Here is a 15,327-nt window from a genome sequence, read left to right as displayed (position 1 = left end):
CCAACTTGAATGATCAATCATAGAGCCTAGTCTAAAAGGACACATCATTCAAAGAAAGGAATTTTAAGTTTGATATTTTCTTTTTTCATTGTAGGAAATTGATGATAACAGGGGAAGTTATTAAATAATGTTAAATGACTGCTTGAATTTTTTTTTTCCAGAACGTAAAGCTGCTCCAAAAGAAGAGGCCAAAACAAAACCTAAACTAAAAGAGAAGGCAAAACTCAAACCTGATTCGAAAGAAGAGATAAAACATGAACATGTTACAAAAAAGCAGGCAAAGCCACAACTTGCTTCAAAGGAGAAGGCAAAACATGAACCTGCTACGAAAGAGAAGGCAAAACCTGAACTTATTCGAAAGGAAAAAGCCAAACCACAACCTATTTCAAAAGAGAAGGCAAAACCTGAACCTGCTCCAAAAGAGAAGGCAAAACCTGAGCCTGTTCCAAAAGAGAAGGTAAAACCTGAACCTGTTCCAAAGGAGAAGGCAAAACCTGAACCTGTTCCAAAAGAGAAGGTAAAACCAGAACCTGCTCAAAAAGAGAAGGCAAAACCGGAACCTGCTCCAAAAGAGAAGGCAAAACTGGAACCTGCTCCAAAAGAGAAGGTAAAACCAGGACCTGTTCCAAAAGAGAAGGGAAAACCGGAACCTGCTCCAAAAGAGAAGGCAAAACCTGAACCTCTTCCAAAAGAGAAGGCAAAACCAGAACCTGCTCCAAAAGAGAAGGCAAAACCTGAACCTGCTCCAAGAGAGAAGGTAAAATCGGAACCTGTTGCAAAAGAGAAGGCAAAACCTGAACCTGCTCCAAAAGAGAAGGCAAAACCTGAACCTGTTCCAAAAGAGAAGGCAAAACCGGAACCTGCTCCAAAAGAGAAGGCAAAACCTGAACCTGTTGCAAAAGAGAAGGCAAAACCTGAACCTGTTCCAAAAGAGAAGGTAAAACCTGAACCTGCTCTAAAAGAGAAGGTAAAACCGGAACCTGTTCCAAAAGAGAAGGTAAAACCGGAACCTGCTCCAAAAGAGAAGGGAAAACCGGAACCTGTGGCAAGAGAAAAGGCAAAACCTAAACCTGTTCCAAAAGAGAAGGCAAAACCTGAACCTGGTCCAAAAGAGAAGGTAAAACTGGAACCTGTTCCAAAAGAGAAGGTAAAACCGGAACCTGTTCCAAAAGAGAAGGCAAAACCTGAACCTGCTCCACAAGAGAAGGCAAAACCTGAACCTGCTCCAAAAGAGAAGGTAAAACCGGAACCTGTTCCAAAAGAGAAGGTAAAACCGGAACCTGTTCCAAAAGAGAAGGCAAAACCTGAACCTGCTCCAAAAGAGAAGGCAAAACCTGAACCTGTTCCAAAAGAGAAGGCAAAACCTGAACCTGCTCCAAAAGAGAAGGCAAAACCTGAACCTGCTCTAAAAGAGAAGGTAAAACCTGAACCTGCTCCAAAAGAGAAGGCAAAACCGGAACCTGTTCCAAAAGAGAAGGCAAAACCTGAACCTGCTCCACAAGAGAAGGCAAAACCTGAACCTGTTCCAAAAGAGAAGGCAAAACCTGAACCTGTTCCAAAAGAGAAGGCAAAACCTGAACCTGTTCCAAAAGAGAAGGCAAAACCTGAACCTGTTCCAAAAGAGAAGGCAAAACCTGAACCTGCTCCAAAAGAGAAGGTAAAACCTGAACCTGTTCCAAAAGAGAAGGCAAAACCTGAACCTGTTCCAAAAGAGAAGGCAAAACCTGAACCTGCTCCAAAAGAGAAGGCAAAACCTGAACCTGTTCCAAAAGAGAAGGCAAAACCTGAACCTGCTCCAAAAGAGAAGGCAAAACCTGAACCTGCTCTAAAAGAGAAGGTAAAACCTGAACCTGCTCCAAAAGAGAAGGCAAAACCGGAACCTGTTCCAAAAGAGAAGGCAAAACCTGAACCTGCTCTAAAAGAGAAGGTAAAACCTGAACCTGCTCCAAAAGAGAAGGCAAAACCTGAACCTGTTCCAAAAGAGAAGGCAAAACCTGAACCTGCTCCAAAAGAGAAGGCAAAACCTGAACCTGTTCCAAAAGAGAAGGCAAAACCTGAACCTGTTCCAAAAGAGAAGGCAAAACCTGAACCTGTTCCAAAAGAGAAGGCAAAACCTGAACCTGCTCCAAAAGAGAAGGTAAAACCTGAACCTGTTCCAAAAGAGAAGGCAAAACCTGAACCTGTTCCAAAAGAGAAGGTAAAACCTGAACCTGCTCCAAAAGAGAAGGCAAAACCTGAACCTGTTCCAAAAGAGAAGGTAAAACCTGAACCTGCTCCAAAAGAGAAGGCAAAACCTGAACCTGCTCTAAAAGAGAAGGTAAAACCTGAACCTGCTCCAAAAGAGAAGGCAAAACCTGAACCTGCTCCAAAAGAGAAGGCAAAACCTGAACCTGCTCCAAAAGAGAAGGCAAAACCTGAACCTGTTCCAAAAGAGAAGGCAAAACCAGAACCTGTGGCAAGAGAAAAGGCAAAACCTGAACCTACTCCAAAAGAGAAGGCAAAACCAGAACCTTTGGCAAAAGATAAGGCAAAACCTGAACCTGCTCCAAAAAAGAAGCCTGAACTTGCTCCAAAAGAGAAGGCAAAACGTGAACCTGTTCCAAAAGAGAAGGCGGAACTTGCTCCAAAAGAGAAGGCAAAACCTGAACCTGTTCCAAAGGAGAAGGCAAAACCAGAACCTGTGGCAAGAGAAAAGGCAAAACCTGAACCTGTTCCAAAAGAGAAGGCAAAACCTGAACCTGTTCCAAAAGAGAAGGCAAAACCTGAACCTGCTCCAAAAGAGAAGGCAAAACTGGAACTTCCTCCAAAAGAGAAGTCTGAACTTGCTCCAAAAGAGAAGGCAAAACCTGAACCTGTTCCAAAGGAGAAGGCAAAACCAGAACCTGTGGCAAGAGAAAAGGCAAAACCTGAACCTGCTCCAAAAGAGAAGGCAAAACCAGAACCTGCTCCAAAAGAGAAGTCTGAACTTGCTCCAAAAGAGAAGGCAAAACGTGAACCTGTTTCAAAAGAGAAGCTGGAACTTGCTCCAAAAGAGAAGGCAAAACCTGAACCTGTTCCAAAAGAGAAGCCGGAACTTGCTCCAAAAGAGAAGGCAAAACCTGAACCTGTTCCAAAAGAGAAGGCAAAACCAGAACCTATTCCAAAAGAGAAGGCAAAACCTGAACCTGCTCCAAAAGAGAAGGCAAAAACAGAACCTGTTCCAAAGGAGAAGGCAAAACCTGAACCTGTTCCAAAAGAGAAGGCAAAACCGGAACCTGCTCCAAAAGAGAAGGCAAAACTGGAACTTGCTCCAAAAGAGAAAGCAAAACCAGAACCTGTGACAAGAGATAAGGCAAAACCAGAACCTATTCCAAAGGAGAAGGCAAAACCAGAACCTGTTCCAAAAGAGAAGCCTGAACCAGCTCTAAAAGAAAAGGCAAAACCAGAACCTGTTCCAAAAGAGAAGGCAAAACCTGAACCTGTTCCAAAAGAGAAGGCAAAACCTGAACCTGTTCCAAAAGAGAAGGCAAGACCACAACCTGTTCCAAAAGAGAAGGCAAAACCTGAACCTGTGGCAAAAGAGAAGGCAAAACCGGAACCTGCTCCAAAAGAGAAGGCAAAACCTGAACCTGCACCAAAAGAGAAGGCAAAACCTGAACCTGTTCCAAAAGAGAAGGCAAAACCTGAACCTGCTCCAAAAGAGAAGGCAAAACCGGAACCTGTTCCAAAGGAGAAGGCAAAACCTGAACCTGCTCCAAAAGAGAAGGCAAAACCGGAACCTGTTGCAAAAGAGAAGGCAAAACCTGAACCTGCTCAAATAGAGAAGGCAAAAGTAGAACGTGTTCTGAAAGAGAAGGCAAAACCAGAACCTGTTCCAAAAGAGAAGGCAAAAGTAGAAAGTGTTCTGAAAGAAAAGGCAAAACCTGAACTTGTTCCAAAAGAGAAGGTAAAACCTGAACCTATTTCAAAAGAAAAAGCAAAACCAGAACCTGTTCCAAAAGAGAAGTTAAAGCCTGTAACTGTTCCAAAAGAAAAGGTAAAACCTGAACCTATTTCAAAAGAAAAAGCAAAACCAGAACCTGTTCAAAAAGAGAAGGCAAAACCTGAACTTGCTCCAAAAGAGAAGGCAAAACCAGAATCTGTTCTAAAAGAGAAGGCAAAACCACAAACTGTTCCAAAAGAGAAGGCAAAACCTGAACCCATTTCAAAAGAAAAGGTAAAGCCTGTAACTGCTCCAAAAGAGAAGGCAAAACCAGAACCAGTTCCAAAAGAGAAGGCAAAACCTGAACCCATTTCAAAAGAAAAGGTAAAGCCTGTAACTGCTCCAAAAGAGAAGGCAAAACCAGAACCAGTTCCAAAAGAGAAGGTAAAATCTGAACCTACTCTAAAAGAGAAGGCAAAACCAGAATATGTTTTAAAAGAAAAGGTAACACCTGAACCTGCTCCAAAAGAGAAGGCAAAACCGGAACCTGTTCCAAAAGTAAAGGCAAAACCAGAACCAGTTCCAAAAGTGAAGGCCACAGCTGTACCTCCTCCAAAAGAGAAAGCAAAACCTGAACATGTTCCAAAAGAAAAGGTCAAACCTGTACCTGCTCCAAAGGAGAAGGCAAAGCTTGAACCTGCTCCAAAGGAGAAAGCAAAACCAGAACCCACTCCAAAAGAAACAGCAAGACCACAACCTGCTTCAAAAGAGAAGGCAAAGCCTGAACCTGTTCCAAAGGAGAAGGCAAAACCTGAACCCGTAGCAAAAGAGAAGGCAAGACCAGAACCTGCTCCAAAAGAGAAGGCAAAACCTGAACCTGTTCCAAAAGAGAAAGCAAAACCTGAACCTGCTCCAAAAGAGAAGGCAAGACCACAACCTGTTCCAAAAGAGAAGGCAAAACCTGAACCTGTTCCAAAGGAGAAGGCAAAACCTGAACCTGCTTCAAAAGAGAAGGCAAAACCTGAACCTGCTCCAAAAGAGAAGGCAAAACCTGAACCCGTAGCAAAAGAGAAGGCAAGACCAGAACCTGCTCCAAAAGAGAAGGCAAAACCTGAACCTGTTCCAAAAGAGAAAGCAAAACCTGAACCTGCTCCAAAAGAGAAGGCAAGACCACAACCTGTTCCAAAAGAGAAGGCAAAGCCTGAACCTGTTCCAAAGGAGAAGGCAAGACCACAACCTGTTCCAAAAGAGAAGGCAAAACCTGAACCTGTTCCAAAAGAGAAGGCAAAACCTGAACCCGTAGCAAAAAAGAAGGCAAGACCAGAACCTGTTCCAAAAGAGAAGGCAAAACCTGAACCTGTTCCAAAAGAGAAGGTAAAACCTGAACCTGCTCCAAAAGAGAAGGCAAAACCTGAACCTGCTCCAAAAGAGAAGGCAAAACCTGAACCTGCTCCAAAAGAGAAGGCAAAACCTGAACCTGCTCCAAAAGAGAAGGCAAAACCTGAACCTGCTCCAAAAGAGAAGGCAAAACCTGAACCTGGTCCAAAAGAGAAGGCAAAACCTGAACCTGTTCCAAAAGAGAAGGCAAAACCTGAACCTGTTCCAAAAGAGAAGGCAAAACCTGAACCTGCTCCAAAAGAGAAAGCAAAACCAGAACCTGCTCCAAAAGAGAAAGCAAAACCAGAACCTGCTCCAAAAGAGAAGGCAAAACCTGAACCTGTTCCAAAAGAGATGGCCAAACCAGAGAAGGCTAGACCCATACCTTCTCATAGGAAAGGTAAATTTGGTTTTCTTTTCCAAGTTAACAACTGTATTACCTATTAGAACCATTAAAAAGCAATAAACATCATAAATAAAATCTGAACCATTCCATAGGAAAGGTACAGTGAGGGAAAAAATGATTTGATCCCCTGCTGATTTTGTACGTTTGCCCACTGACAAAGAAATGATTTTAATGGTAGGTTTATCTGAACAGTGAGATACAGAATAACAACAAAAAAATCCAGAAAAACACATTTCAAAAAAGTTATACATTGATTTGCATTTTATTGAGTGAAATAAGTATTTGACCCCTTTGCAAAACATGACTTAGTACTTGGTGGCAAACCCTTGTTGGCAATCACAGACATCAGACATTTCTTGTAGTTGGCCATCAGGATTGCACACATTTCACATCTCAAGGAATTTGGGCCCACTCCTCTTTGCAGATCCTCTCCAAGTCATTAAGGGTGCGTGGCTGATGTCTGGCAACTCGAACCTTCAGCTCCCCCCACAGATTTTCTATGGAATTAATGTCTGGAGAATGGCTAGGCCACTTCAGGACCTTATTGTGCTTCTTTTTGAACCACTCCTTTGTTGCCGTGGCTGTGTGTTTTGGGTCATTGTCAGGCTGGAATATCCATCCACGACCCATTTTCAATGCCCTGGCTGAGGGAAGGAGGTTCTCACTCAAGATTTGACGGTACATGGCTCCGTCCATCGTCCCTTTGATGCGGTGTAATTGTCCTGTCCCCTTAGCAGAAAAACACCCCCAAAGCATAATGTTTCCACCTCCATGTTTGACGGTGGGGATGGTCTTCTTGGAGTCATAGGCAGCATTCCTCCTCCTCCAAACACTGCGAGTTGAGTTGATGCCAAAGAGCTGGATTTTGGTCTCATTTGACCACAACACTTTCACCCAGTTCTCCTCTGAATCTTTCAAATGTTCACTGGCAAACTTCAGATGAGCCGGTACATGTGCTTTCTTTAGCAGGGGGACCTTGCGGGCGCTACTGGATTTCAGTCTTTCACGGCGTAGTGTGTTACCAATTGTTTTCTTGGTGACTATGGTCCCAGCTGCCTTGAGATCATTGACAAAATCCTCCAGTGTAATTCTGGGCTGATTCCTTGCCGTTCTCATGATCATTGAAACTACATGAGGTGAGATCTTGCATGGAGCCCCAGACCGAGGAAGACTGACAGTCCTTTTGTGTTTCTTCCATTTGGGAATAATCGCACCAACTGTTGTCACCTTCTCACCAAGCTGCTTGGCGATGGTCTTGTAGCTCATTCCAGCCTTGTGTAGGTCTACAATCTTGTCCCTGACATCCATGGACAGCTCTTTGGTCTTGGCCATGATGGAGAGTTTGGAATCTGATTGATTGCTTCCTTCTGTGGACAGGTGACTCTCCCCGAGAGTGCTCCTACTGTAATCTCAGCTCCTTACCTGTATAAAAGACACCTGGGAGCCAGAAATCTTTCTGACTGATAGGGGATCAAATACTTATTTCACTCATTAAAATGCAAATCAATGTAGAATTTTTCTGAAATGCATTTTTCTGGATTTTTTTTGTTGTAATTCTGTCTCTCACTGTTCAAATACACCTACCATTAAAATTACAGACTGATCATTTCTTTGTCAGTGGGCAAACGTACAAAATCAGCAGGGGATCAAATAATTTTTTTCCCTCACTGTATTTCTTATTCCACAATGAGTTTTATGTGTTTTGTCAAAGAACGTACCAATAAATATAAATAAAAAATAAAAAATAAATTAACAATCAAATTTAACTTTAAATGTTATTTAAAGGCATTCATAGATTCTAATTTCAGCACTACAGTTTTTCATTCTATTTTATCTGTTGACCATTGTTTTAGTTGCATAATATGCATCTTAGCAATACTTTGTAAATGTAGAGTGCACAACCCAAATAATTTCAAATGAGGCTTTATTGTGGTCCAGGATACAGGACACAACTGATCATTTGAGAGTTAACAGTCTTGCTGAAGAACCCAACTATGGCATCTTGTATTTAAAGACTTTTGAAACCTTCTGATCAGTAGCCCAAAGTCTTAAACTATAAACCAGTACTTATGCAGTGTTTTAATTAGATCATTGCATAGATCACCTTGTTTGGAGCTTTAGACCTGCAGAATATTGGATTCTTCCCTGGTGTGGGATTAAGGCACCTGCTCAGGGTCCTTGTGCGTAACCTTGCCAAATTGTTCAGTCCAAAATATCTTTTTTTAATGTTTCAGAGGCTGAAATGGCCAAGGAGGCAGTCCCAGTGAAGAAGGGTACCATTAACATATAATTTTTAGGTTCTGTGTCAATGAATACATTATTTAGATTCTTTATTTGTTAAAACTCAATTATTTTATAAGGCCAAAGAAAGAGCAAACTTGCATCATAGAAAGGGATTATTGATTTTGTGTGGGTGATTGTATTGTTGTTAGCAAGATATTTTCCTATTTGTTTTCAAGACATTTAAAATGTCATTTAAGAGAATGCATATGATTTACAAAGCAATAGCAGCTTTAATTATTCATTTTTTCAGAGCGTGATGTTGCCAAAAAGGCTACACCGATCACAGTGAAGAAAGGTACAACCATATACTAAAGAAGCCTTTATGCCTTAACTAACAAATTTACTAACGTATACTTAAGGTGGTTGTTCCCACATGAATTCATCTGTTTGTGATTAGCACATGCCTTAGCCCATCATTAGTTCATGTTGTAATAAGTTGTATTAAATAAAACAATATATTTAACACATAATTACTATAAAATGAACTTAAGACCTAATTTTCCCTCTCTGACAGAGCCAGAAGTCACTAAAGAAACACAGATCCCTGTGGTGTATCCCAGTGCCAAAGGTACCCTTGTGTAGTTTTAACTTTCTGAGCATGAATCCTTTATTAGTTCATTTATTACATTAGTTTTTAGTCCTCTACATTCTTGTAGCTACTGTAGCTTAAGAATCATACCAGCAGACTTCAAATATTCAGATAAGATTTCACAGTCACATATGAGCATTATAAAACATTATGTTATTGAACAGATTTACTGATATATTGTTTTTTAAATATCTTGTCAATGCATACAGATATCGCCATGGAAGTGGAGCTTCTTAAAGCCATCAACCAAAAACTGTCCATTCTGGATATACTGAGGAAAGACATTGGTGAAATAAGAACTGACCTGGAGGTCACACAAACCCAAATTGATCAATTAAGGATGGACAATCGAACGCTCAAAGGTTTTTATTTGATAGAATATTCACAAAAATATACATATAAGATACAAGATAAGATAAGATAAGATAAGATAAGATAAGATAAGATAAGATAAGATAACCTTTATTCATCCCACAGTGGGGAAATTTCCACGTTACAGCAGCAGCAAAGTAGAAAGAATGCATATACAGTATATATAGACATAAATATACTATATATAATATAAGGATAATATATAATATAAGGATTTCAATGAATTGCAAATGCGACTACATTCTGTAGTTTCTGTAGATTTATACAGTATATGTTTATTTATTTATATATAACATCTTGTAACTTACAACTTGTACTTATTTCACTGCCAACGGCTAATGAAAAGAGATTTGGTGGACTGTTTCTGGCAGTGACATTGAGGTTTTTAAAACTCCACCAATGCTGCTGTACCTGATACACTCGCACCAATCCAACACATACTACAATGTCATTGTTTGTCATTGCTGATCGTGGAGCCAATTAATATCTGTGCAGTGGTGGTCTTAATGTCTTTCATTTATAATGGATTAGAACAGGGTATTCTAGTATTATCTGAAACGGGCTGCTATGGGTGCAGGTTTTCATTCCAAACGAGCAGAAGTCACACTTGAGTCTAGTGAAAGTCAAGATCAGCAAGTGATTAGACCCTGGATTAGAGAAACTGTGCATAAAAATAAGTCTACAGTCAGTAGCTATACACCTGTATCTTGTATTTGAATGTAGGCGAATCTAATAAAATGGCTAAGAAGGGTAGCCTCATGACCAAAACTATTAAATCCAGAATTTTTTTTTTCTTTCGCAGAGCCTAAAGAATTCAAGGAGAAAGTAAAACCTGCAGTTATGAAGAAAGGTTTGTATTACAGTTACACTTACAGTTGTCCTCTTTTTATATCTCACTTTACCAATTTACCAATGATTAGATTTCCTAATTAGATAAAGAATGACAAATTACTATTTCTACATTTATATCACTTTGCACTGTGCTGTCATGTTGATTAGTTTCTTGTGACTGCTCTGAAAGGTAAGAGCAGGGAAAAGAATATAACATACTATCCTACCAATACCATAATTATCCCTTGGAAGTGTTTCCTAATAATATTTTAGGCATATTGGCTTGTTTTTCAAGGCTACATACTGTGTAATAATACATTCATGTTGCAATACATATGCATCTTACCTAAGGCTACAAAATTTCCTCTTTAAACAGAAAAGGTCTGTTTTCTATAATATTAAAGCCAGACACTAAGATCCTTGCATTCTCTCAAACCCAATTAATCTATATTTTACAGGTCCCTTGAAAGAGAAGCTTAAAATATCTACTGTGGTCAAAGGTACTCTGCAAACTCAAGGCAATCAACATGCAACACTGAGTTCATTGTCCATTGTACTTTACGAATTGATTATGGACTGATTTACCTCTTTCAGGACGTGAAGCTCTGAAAAACATCACTAAAGCAGCCAGTGTGAAGAAAGGTGTGGATAATAAAGTGAGATTAATGTATAACTGTAAAAAACAACAACAAAAAAAAAACAACCTGATCAATCTTTTCTCTCCATACAGAGCGGGTTCTAAAGAACATCACCAGATCAGCATTTGGAAAGAAAGGTGGCTTTGTTATTTGTACACTCAGGGAATGTTAGAGATGAACAGTAAGTGATAGATAGATTTAATGCACTAATTTTTGGAGTCCACTTCCTTTAATTAGATGAAGCCACAAGCTGGTGGAAGTAAGTGATGGGTCTCTTATGTTTACTTTACATTTGAAGTTTTCCTACCGTTAGTCTCTGATCTTTGACACATGCAGCTGATTAGCAGGATAGAAACATCACTGAGTAGGTATTAATATTATGCTGTACATCCACCCATTCATCCTCCGGAGTCCCTGGAGACTCGGGGCACAAGGTGAGGGACACCCTGGACTGGATGCCAACCCATCTCATGGCACAATCATACAAACACATACACATTCACACACTAAAGACAATTTAGATATGCCAATCAGCCTACCACAGATGTCTTTGGACCGGGGAAGAAAACCAGAGTACACGGAGGAAACCCTCAAAACACTGGGATACCATACAAATTCTACACATTCAAGGTAGAGGTGGGAATCAAACCCCCAACCCCAGATGTGTGAGGCAAACGTGCTAACCACTAAGCATTAATGACTTTTGTCATGTATTTAATCCAGCATAAAATCCACATAGGATAGAACTTTTCTACTCAGAGTTTTTTGTACCAAGTGAAACTACTATCTTTAAAACGAATAGTGATAGTAAAAAAAATGTTGTTGTTTGTTCAGTTTGTTTTTTTCTGTCAATAACTGTTTTTGCACTAGAAGAACAAGCTCCAAAAGAAATGGTCCAAAAGGAAAGACTTGAACATAAAAAGAAAGGTACATTTTATCCATCCTGATTGTACCAGTTCCATCTGTTTTTTAATAATAATAATAATAATAATAATAATGTTGAATAGATCATCAGAATAATTTGTCATTTTTATTATAGAAAAAACTCCTGAGATCACATTGCCTAAAGAGAAGAAAACAACAGGTAAATCGCCACAAGGTTTGATGTATCATTTATTTATCAATGCTTTTATTAGTGATCATTTATTAAGGTTATCATTAGTCACTAACTTGTTGCATTCATCATTTTTTCATTTTTTAATTAGATGAGCCTGTGGTGACCAAAGCTCCTGAACCAGCAGAAGAGGGTAAAATCTTCTTTTTTTTGGGCGATCTGAAACCTATACCATGAATTCATTACCTAGTCCACAGGGTAGATTTGCTGTAGTGTCCTTCCCAGTTTCATGTTTTGATTGTTTTTAATCTGACTTGGCTAAAATGTGGTGTGCTAGTTAAGCTAAGTGCATTAACCAGTTCCTCCAGGAAATCACAAGATTTTTTTTTTTTTTTTTTGCGATTGCAAAAATTTTGCAGAAGCAAATTCCAAAATATTCAAAGGAATTTTTCAAAATGTCCACAGATTTTCCACAGTTTTGGGCTAAGACATGTTGTGTGACATCAGCACAACATCCATTCAGCCAAATTCATGTGTGTCGAACATGGGTATCAAAGCTGTCATAGAAATTAATAACATCTGTCTTCACTGGTAGGAGTTTGAGAGAAGAATCCTACCAAATTTGCCAATACAAGATTTGCAAAAAAAAATCTGAAAATGAAGCATTTTTGCCCACAAATTAAAGAAAAAAAATATAATGAAAAATCAAGAAAAACATAAAAGTGACAGATTAATTCAGGCTAATGAATTAAGTTATTGAATTTATATTTCCTAGGCTACTGATTTGTCTGGTCCTGGCTGGATATTTTTAATACTTTTCATTAGGAAACAATATGTTCAATATTTTCTAAACATGATCACTTAAAATATTGTTGTCTCCTTCTGCAGAAGAAGTCCCCTACTTCCAGTGTTTCTACGTGGATGAATATGACATCCAGTATCCCTTCTTCCCCTTTTCACCACCTTTCTTATGAAGGTCACCAGCATCAAGTTGCGTGAAATGTCGACATCTACGATACATACAATAACCTTCAAAGGTTACTGATACACAGTTGGTCCTCAATGACGAAATCGAGGAAGTTGAGGACAATTACTTTTAATGAGCTTTCAAAACCGGGACAAAACAAGCAATTCCATTTACTGTCTAAGTGTGTGTCTCGTTCTAGATATGTTTATGTTGCTGTAGATATGTTTAGCCTCCCAGTATTTCAGACAGCGTCAGTAAAATGGAATCTGAGTCGCATACTGTAGAACCAGTTCAAGGTAAACAGCTTTGTACTTCCTGTTTCTTGTTTTGTACACTAAATGTAAGTCTTAAAAGGAATGGCAGAAACGTTTGTCCGTGAAAGCTCTGACAGGCGACGACGGATAAAAAGCACTCGTCTGATCACAGAAAACGTTTTTAACGCGCTGTGTTAAACGACGAGGTTTTGAACCTACACCTAAACATGCGAAGGTACTTGCGCCTCATTTTGATAGAGTGCTGATTCAAGCATTCCACTTATGTTCAATCAAAATGATGGATGAAATAGATTTCCTATGATGATACTGTATAACAAAAAACTTCACAGGAATCGAAGTTAATGCAGAAACTGAAGGTACACTCGGTGTGCAGTATCTCAAGGATAGATTAGTGGACTGTGAAGTCTGCCAATGCAAAATGACTTTTCCAACCTGCTCTATGTAGCTGAATTTTATAATATTTACGTAACCAAAGCTACAAGCACTAATCCCATCATCCCTATTCTTAGCTAGTGTGAAATTTATAACTGTATACATTTTCAAAGGCATGCGATTATGGGACCCTGATATTAATTTATTCCTTCATCCTTTAAGGAAATTCATAAGATCGTCAAGTGCCATCATGATTTATTTAATCACCAAGCTGTGATTGAAGGAAAGGCATAGTAACTCGTGTTCACATGATGATTAAGTTAGAAATATGTAAACAGATTAAGGAATAAAACATCACACAGCATGCTGTTACAGTAAAATAATCGATGACGTGGTGTTGTGATGCAGCCCAACACAAAGCACAGTCACAGCACGATCCTGAACGTTTGATTCGTTTTATACGACAATAAAATGGTCAACGACTACATTTTTTAAAATGATTTATTAACAGGATGTAGTACGTTTTATTTGTTTGTAGTTACAATGTTAGTTAGTTGTGTAGTTACACTTACATTAAGCATCTGTAAACATTTGTTTACTTTTTTCTGTAACTACATTTTGCTGATAAACTAAAAAGTCTTTCCAACTTGAGGACTTGGTGGAAAACTTAACCTGAAGTTTACCTCTAATTTGTTACTACAGTAATATTAACATATTAGAACAAATGTGTTGAAATACACATGGCTTAAAGCCTGAATTATCGTCAGAAATGACTGCAACACCTTCTGACCAATCAGAATCGGCGCTGTGGTGGACAGTACAATCTCAACTCCAACCGTGGCTCTCAGTTTTGTGTTTTCGAAACACAGTCCTGGTGCATTGAGTAGATCTCGTAAATATTAGCTAATTCACTATTTCCAAGAATACCTACAGACACATTATCTGTAGATGACATTGTAGTTGTGCACTTTGAGGCTTACAGGAATAAGCTTGGTTATAAGCTGTCCTTTTGTATTTGCATGATATTGCTCAAAAGAACAACCTACATCAGTTTAACCGACCAAAGACGATCGTTATCGACACTGCATTGACAATTTTGGGCCAATTGTTCTATATATCATGTTTTGATGAATATTGGTGCTCTAAAACCAATATTTTAGATCATGATTTGGTCCAAATTGAGCATAACGATGATGTTCAGCTTGAAATAAGTCAATGTATGTTAAACAAATCTTTTGAGATTTCACTTTAACTGCATAAATTACTTATTTATTTATTTATTTAATATTCAAGCACAATCACAGGCTGATTCTAACAAATCGGACTCTTCTGTCAGTATGACTCTAGAGGTAAAAATGGTTGAGAGTTAATTCGTAGAAGATCTGTCCGAGAATTTCTCAGAATATTAAAAATGACCGATTAGATCATTATTAAGTGTTTAATAAATGGCAAATCTCAAATAGTTTTGGGAAACAATGCCAATAATAGAAATCATGTAAAGATACAAATTGAGTAAAAAAAAAGTTTTTCTTTTCCAACACAGCACATTTTACTAAAAATATCGGTCTTATGTACTTTAATGTAAACAATGTTTGATTCGGATGAAGAATTTTTAAACTGAATCTAACCTTATGTTTACTAAGCCTCTTTTTTTTCATTCTTTTTACTGTTTACTTGAGAAAATGACATAAAAGATTTTTTTTTTGTTGCAAACAGCTTCATACACAGAAATGAAAATGCTGTTTCACAGAATTTTTGTTTTAAATAAAACAAGCTCAGTATATAAAATGCTTGTTTTGGATGTTGTATGAGATGTTAAAGTCTAAGGAAGGCCATGATGGTGTTGTACAGAGAAGAAATACAGCGTAAGGTTTAAATAGTTTAAAATGTCTACGAATGCTGTATACTGTATAACAAGTGGCATCTGTATTTTTACTTCTTTATTCTTCAGATTGCATGAGGTGTGTTTTCTGCTTTGTGTAAAACTGCAGTTAGAGTAATAACTGATCTAAAATCCTGGCTGATAAAATGAACTAGTATGAATGAAATTTGTCATTAATGTAAGTAGTATAATTTTAACTGCATTTTCTTTTCTTTTCTTTTTTTTTGGATTTACCCCAGTGGTTGTCAAAGTGACCTCCGGGGACCTCTAGGTGGACTAAGAACTGCAATGTTCTGTGAATAAATATTTATGAATACTCTGAGTCATGATTACTATAATTGCAAAATGATAGACTGTTCTTCATGATCCAAATATATGCT

At 38.5% G+C, this 15,327-nt stretch overlaps 1 protein-coding gene across 6 annotated transcripts in view; it reads left to right on the top strand.

The window, feature by feature from the left end:
- si:ch211-266g18.10 (titin) overlaps positions 1–15,263 on the top strand; it is a 29,189-nt gene extending 13,926 nt beyond the window's left edge. For 3 of the 6 annotated variants that reach the window (XM_058399683.1, XM_058399685.1, XM_058399688.1), the window contains 13 exons: positions 162–5,678; positions 7,919–7,957; positions 8,218–8,262; positions 8,482–8,535; positions 8,766–8,918; positions 9,731–9,778; positions 10,218–10,259; positions 10,354–10,401; positions 10,490–10,534; positions 11,268–11,324; positions 11,437–11,481; positions 11,603–11,644; positions 12,340–15,263. In XM_058399683.1, the coding sequence (XP_058255666.1) occupies positions 162–5,678; positions 7,919–7,957; positions 8,218–8,262; positions 8,482–8,535; positions 8,766–8,918; positions 9,731–9,778; positions 10,218–10,259; positions 10,354–10,401; positions 10,490–10,534; positions 11,268–11,324; positions 11,437–11,481; positions 11,603–11,644; positions 12,340–12,425 (6,221 nt within the window). In that variant the 3' untranslated portion in view covers positions 12,426–15,263. The remainder of the gene's footprint in view (positions 1–161; positions 5,679–7,918; positions 7,958–8,217; positions 8,263–8,481; positions 8,536–8,765; positions 8,919–9,730; positions 9,779–10,217; positions 10,260–10,353; positions 10,402–10,489; positions 10,535–11,267; positions 11,325–11,436; positions 11,482–11,602; positions 11,645–12,339) is intronic. The other 3 variants (XM_058399684.1, XM_058399686.1, XM_058399687.1) reach the window with 3 other exon arrangements.
- Positions 15,264–15,327: the final 64 nt, after the last annotated feature.

The sequence above is a fragment of the Hemibagrus wyckioides genome, linkage group LG09, assembly GCF_019097595.1.
Source record: "Hemibagrus wyckioides isolate EC202008001 linkage group LG09, SWU_Hwy_1.0, whole genome shotgun sequence".
Classification (NCBI taxonomy): domain Eukaryota; kingdom Metazoa; phylum Chordata; class Actinopteri; order Siluriformes; family Bagridae; genus Hemibagrus; species Hemibagrus wyckioides.
The sequence above is the reverse complement of the archived record's forward strand: the minus strand, read 5'-3'. Positions and strand labels throughout refer to the sequence as shown.